This window comes from Plectropomus leopardus, unplaced genomic scaffold (assembly GCF_008729295.1).
Source record: "Plectropomus leopardus isolate mb unplaced genomic scaffold, YSFRI_Pleo_2.0 unplaced_scaffold4002, whole genome shotgun sequence".
NCBI lineage: Eukaryota > Metazoa > Chordata > Actinopteri > Perciformes > Serranidae > Plectropomus > Plectropomus leopardus.
The window spans coordinates 1-5,647 of NW_024643817.1; the positions used below are offsets into that span (position 1 = coordinate 1).

General features: G+C 41.5%; 2 protein-coding genes across 2 annotated transcripts; both read right to left on the reverse strand.

The window, feature by feature from the left end:
• Positions 1 to 8: 8 nt before the first annotated feature.
• Positions 9 to 1,706, reverse strand: LOC121939027 (protocadherin alpha-7-like; the record flags this gene model as incomplete). The annotated part of the gene is made up of 1 exon (XM_042482178.1): positions 9 to 1,706. A coding segment is annotated over exon 1 (1,698 nt), but the record flags the coding sequence as incomplete, so codon positions are not given.
• A 920-nt stretch (positions 1,707 to 2,626) lies between these two features.
• On the reverse strand, positions 2,627 to 4,990 carry LOC121939026 (protocadherin alpha-3-like). The gene has a single exon (XM_042482177.1). The coding sequence runs from the start codon at positions 4,988 to 4,990 to the stop codon at positions 2,627 to 2,629; it is 2,364 nt and encodes a 787-aa protein (XP_042338111.1).
• Between the last annotated feature and the right edge of the window lie 657 nt (positions 4,991 to 5,647).

The window sequence follows — 5,647 nt, forward strand, 5'->3', positions numbered from 1 at the left end:
AGGATGACTGGAGCGTTGTCGTTCTGATCCAGAATGAACACGTTCACCGTGACGTTGTTGCTTAGTGACGGAGTTCCAGAATCTGTGGCGACAACTTGGAACTGGAAAGTTTTCAGAGTTTCAAAGTCGAAACTTTTTAGCGCGGAAATTTGTCCATTTTCACCGTTAACATTTAGGAAGGATGTAAACAAATGTTCTCCAACTCTGTCCCTTGCTATATGATACGAAATAAGAGCATTACTACCCTCGTCGTCGTCACGGGCTGCCACTGATAAAACAGACGCTCCCGGGTTGTTATTCTCAGTTATGTAGAAAGTATACGGATTCTGTGAAAACACTGGGCTGTTGTCATTCACATCTGACACAGCAATATTTATAGTTTTTTCTGATGATAAGGATGGTTCACCTGCGTCTCTTCCTACAATTGTTACAGTATATTGGGGTTGCTGTTCTCGATCCAAAAGGCGTTTTGTTACCAAAGAATACACGTCATTCTGTAAAGATGGGGTGAGCGAAAAAGGAAGATCTTGGGTTATGTAACACATAACTTTTCCGTTGAGACCAGAGTCTGAATCTTTTACACTAATCAAGGCCACTGTGGTTCCTGGTTTTGAATCTTCCGGCAGCGCAGGTGAAAAAGATGTCACTTCAAGCTCTGGTTCGTTATCATTTATGTCAGCAATATGTATAATAACGCTTTTTTCCGTAGCTAGTGTAGCCGCACCCTTGTCGGATGCCTGAATATCAATTTCGTATCTGCTACATTCTTCGTAATCTATGGACCCTGCTACCGTGATTTCTCCGGTCACTGAATTTAAATCAAAACGTGCACGTGCCTTCGAATCCACGTCATTGCCAAATGAATATACAACTTCACCATTTGAGCCTTCATCCAAATCTGTTGCATTCACTTGAATCACAGTTGTACCAAGAGGGGAATTTTCTTTTAACTGCACGGTATATGACTCCTGGGTGAAAACTGGGGGGTTGTCATTGACATCGGAAACATCAATAATTATTGTCATGTTACCAGATCGTGGAGGTTTACCTCCATCAGTGGCTGTCAGAAGTAATACATGGGTCTTGGCAGATTCTCTATCAAGGGGCTTTTGAAGAATTAAACTTGGAGTTTTACGATCCTCACCACGATCTTTCACCTCTAAGCGAAAATGTTCATTCTGACTCAACTTATACTGCTGAACGGATAATGATCCACTATCTGCATCATGCGCAGCTTGTAGCTGAAATCTTGCTCCTGGTAATGCAGATTCGTAAATCTCTAACAGCTTTTCATTTTCTGTGAACCTTGGAGCGTTGTCGTTAACATCGAGAATCTCCACTGCTACGTAGTGCACCTCCAGTGGCTTTTCTAACACGGCTTTTAAGTCGATTAGACAAACCTTGCTTCGCTCACACACCTCCTCTCTGTCGATTTTTCTGTTCACATACAAGATCCCATCGTCCTGATTTACTCGAAAAGGTGGCTCTGTCGTTCCGTACACAATACGGTACCCCCTCTCTTTCAGTGTGGTCCTATCAACACCCAAATCCTTCGCAATATTTCCAACAGCGGTTCCTTCTTTTATTTCCTCGGAGATGGAATATCGCAATTGCCCCGAAGCTCGACTCCAAAACGTTACCAAAAACATAATGTAGGCAACCCACTCTGTCCGCTCTCTCCATGTCTGCCGTCCTCTTTGTTCCATGATGTGAAGATGAAAGATTACAAAAAAAATCTTTCGAACAGCTATACTCGCAAAATAATGCTAAATCCCCTTGTCACATTTGTTGTCACAATCCAGCCACTGTTCACCAGATAATTTGATTTATTTAAAGCTAATTTATGTATTCAAGCCTTCAGCGGGTATTCGGTTCTGTCAGTTGTGTTTTTTGACTTTAAAAGGGAGGGGATGGGTCTATTGGTTATGGCGAAAAACATCTGAAGGCATTATTTGTTATTACACTGACACCATGTGATCAAGAATCACACTGCAGTTCTGTGTGGAAAATCAAAGCAACGTGTTTTCAAAAGTGGGCTTGCAAGAAAAAGAAAACGTTTTAACAATGAAGAAAAGCAGCCTGTCATATTCCCACTCGTAGAGCCTTATAAAGCAAATACCATGCAAAGATGTCACACTCATTTAAGAGACAGTTCATGGAGACAAACGCTTTTCTTGACATTAAATTACCAATTATCACCATGCATCAAATGAGAGTGCATTTTGCCAAAAAAAGAGGGACTAGCTGAAGACTGGTTCAGCACCACGGACAGAGACAGGCTGCACTCAGTCAAACCACCACTTCTTTAAACGTATACCATATGAATATGGCTAAAATTGCCATTGTAAAACATTCAGCAAAGCTTTCTCTAACCATTAAACCTATGTGAATGTTTATCATAAAGAAATGTATCCCACCTGCTTCATAACCATGAGCATAAATCATTTCGATTCCGCAAACATAGAATCAGAAAACGTATCACATTTGTTGTAGACTAGCATGCTTTGAGAGCATGTGGTTAAATTAAAATGTATAAACCCAAGCGAATGTTTTTAACAAAATATAAATAAAATAAAATAAAATCATAAAAAGGCAAAAAATAGTTACAGGGGAAAGAGTCAAACTACTATCTTACCTCTCCAGATGCCCTCCTCCTGTCAGGGAGCACTAGTGTGTTCGCATGGCTGCCAGGGACTATAGTTGATCCTATACTCATTCTGGGTCCAACTAACATGTATCGTTTGTCTCCAGATCTGTACTGGATGCTGTGACACAGTGTCCCATCATAATTAGTCTCTTGGAGATATTTAGAAGTATAGTCGGTGGATTTGGAGCACTGCATTGCAATCAGCACAATGATACTGATGATAAAAAGTACAGAAACTGAGCCCAAAGTTATCATCAGATAAAATGTAACATTGTCCTCCTCGTCAACTTTAGTTGCACTTTTAACATCAGCAGCAAAAGCCTCTTTGGCCTCCACAAGTTTGACAATGACAGTAGCTGTTGCTGAGAGTGAGACGTTGCCATTGTCTTTGACCAGTATGACCAGTTTATGCCCAGCCTCGTCTGTCTCTGTGAATGAGCGAAGTGTTCTGATCTGTCCTGTATAGCGGTCCAAACCAAAGAGACTGTGGTCAGTAACTTCCTGCAGTGAAAAGAGTAACCAGCCGTTATATCCTATATCAGCGTCATAGGCTCTGACTTTAGTCACCAAGTGTCCTGCGTTGACATTGCGGGGAATCTCCTCCACACCTTCAGCAGAACCGTTGGAGCTGACTGGATACAGGATGACTGGAGCGTTGTCGTTCTGATCCAGAATGAACACGTTCACTGTGACGTTGTTGCTTAGTGACGGAGTTCCAGAATCTGTGGCGACAACTTGGAACTGGAAAGTTTTCAGAGTTTCAAAGTCGAAACTTTTCAGCGCCAAAATATCTCCAGTTTCAGAGTTTATGTTGAGAAATGATGTCACCTTATTTTCATAGCTTGCATTCCTAAAAATGTGATACGAGATAAGCGAATTTTCTCCCTCGTCAAGGTCAGAGGCTCTTACAGAAAACACAGAGGCTCCTGGGGGGTTGTTTTCGACGATGTAAAACGTATAGGGGCTCACTAAAAACTTGGGACTGTTATCATTCGTATCTGATACAATCACGCTTATAGTCTTTTCGGATGTTAAGGCTGGTTCACCTGCGTCTTTGGCGATTATTGTAATATCATATATTGATTGTTCTTCCCTATCAAGCTCTGACTTTGTGACAACAGCAAACATGTGGTCTTGTATTGATGGGTTTAGTGTAAAAGGGCTATCTTTGGCGACATAGCTAATTATTTTCCCATTTATCCCGGAGTCTAAATCAGTTATGCTGATAAGCGCCACGGTTGTTCCTGGTCTAGAATCCTCTGAAACGGCACTTGACAAAGATGCCACTTCGATCTCAGGAGGATTATCGTTTGTATCTCCAATTTTAATGATCACACTTTTATCTGTTCGGAATGGAATATTTCCCTTATCAGAGGCCTGTATATCAATGTCATAACTGTCTTGATCCTCAAAGTCTATACGACCTTTTACAGTGATCTCCCCAGTAACAGAGTCAATATCAAACAGGTTTCGAATTTTATCTTTCACATCACTGCCAAATGAATAAACAACTTCGCCATTTGGACCATCATCCAGATCAGTAGCATTAACTTGGATAACTGTTGTGCCGACTGGAGCATTCTCTTGTAGCACGGCGGAATATGTGTCTTTGATGAACACTGGCATATTGTCATTAACATCTAGAACATCTATGTATATTTCAACTGTGCCTGTCTTTGGGGGATTTCCGCCATCTACAGCCGTCAGAATCAGTTTGTGACTACGTTTGGTCTCTCTGTCAAGCTGCCTCTGTAGTTGTAAAATTGGAGTTTTACCATCTCTCCCACGATCTTTAACTTCTAAACGAAAATGGTCATTCTGGCTGATTTTATACTGTTGGACGGAGTTTGTGCCACCATCAGGATCGTGAGCATTTTGTAACTGATATCGTGCCCCAGGTAACGCGGACTCTGAGATCTCCAGCCTCTTTGTTTTCTCTGGAAATGTGGGGGAATGGTCGTTTAAATCTGTTATCTCTACTGTGACATAATGTACTTCTAGTGGGTTTTCGAGAACAGTTTTAAGATTGATTAAACATACACTGCTCTCTTTACATACTTCCTCTCGGTCAATTTTATGGCTTGCATAAAGGACTCCATCATTCTCATTTACCTTGAAAAGAGACTCAGACGAGCCGGGCATAATACGAAATCCCCTCTGCTTCATCAAATTGAGGTCAATTCCCAAATCTTTAGCTATATTCCCAACAAAACTTCCCTCTTTGAGCTCTTCGGATATAGAGTATCTCAGCTGTGCTGAAGCTGCTCTGAAGAAAATAAGCAAAACCAAAACGGCGAGTAAATGCGGTCCCCGTCGCCATGCCTCCTGTCCTCTTTGTTTCATGTTTTGTGGTAAAAATACAAATCCAAACGCGTCAAACACTCTCCACATGTCTAGATTTGCGTGTCAACCATAGCACAAAATATATGTATGTCCTCTTTGAATGTATTTTGCAAAATACAAAAACGGTCACCGAGCGATTACTCCCGAGTCCGCCAGCAAACGTTGTCTAACCAGACTGGACGTAGTCGGGGCAGACTCATGCGCATCATGCGCCGAGACGCTGTAAGGCGTTATACGAATAAAGTACTGCCACCTTGTGAATGTGTGCGATAATATATTTTATCGCTTCAAAATCATCATCACTAAATGTCATTGTATATGATCAGGTGTTTTGAATAAAACAGTTGCTTATGTGGGTTAAGCTTAAACCAGTTTACAGCTCCAGGGCAGAGATGACAAAATAGATCCTCAATAGTATAGGAATCTATATAGGAAATACAAATATTTACTCACCTCTCCAGATGTCCTCCTTCTGTCAGGGAGCACCAGTGTATTCGCATGGCTGCCAGGGACTATAGTAGATCCTATACTCATTCTGGGTCCAACTAACATGTACCGTTTGTCTCCAGATCTGTACTGGATGCTGTGACACAGTGTCCCATCATAATTCGTCTCTTGGAGATATTTTGAAGTATAGTCTGTGGATTTGGAGCACTG

Excerpts from the sequence above, each read along its gene's own strand:
- LOC121939026 (XM_042482177.1), bottom strand. The coding sequence starts at position 4,990 with ATGAAACAAAGAGGACAGGAGGCATGGCGACGGGGACCGCATTTACTC.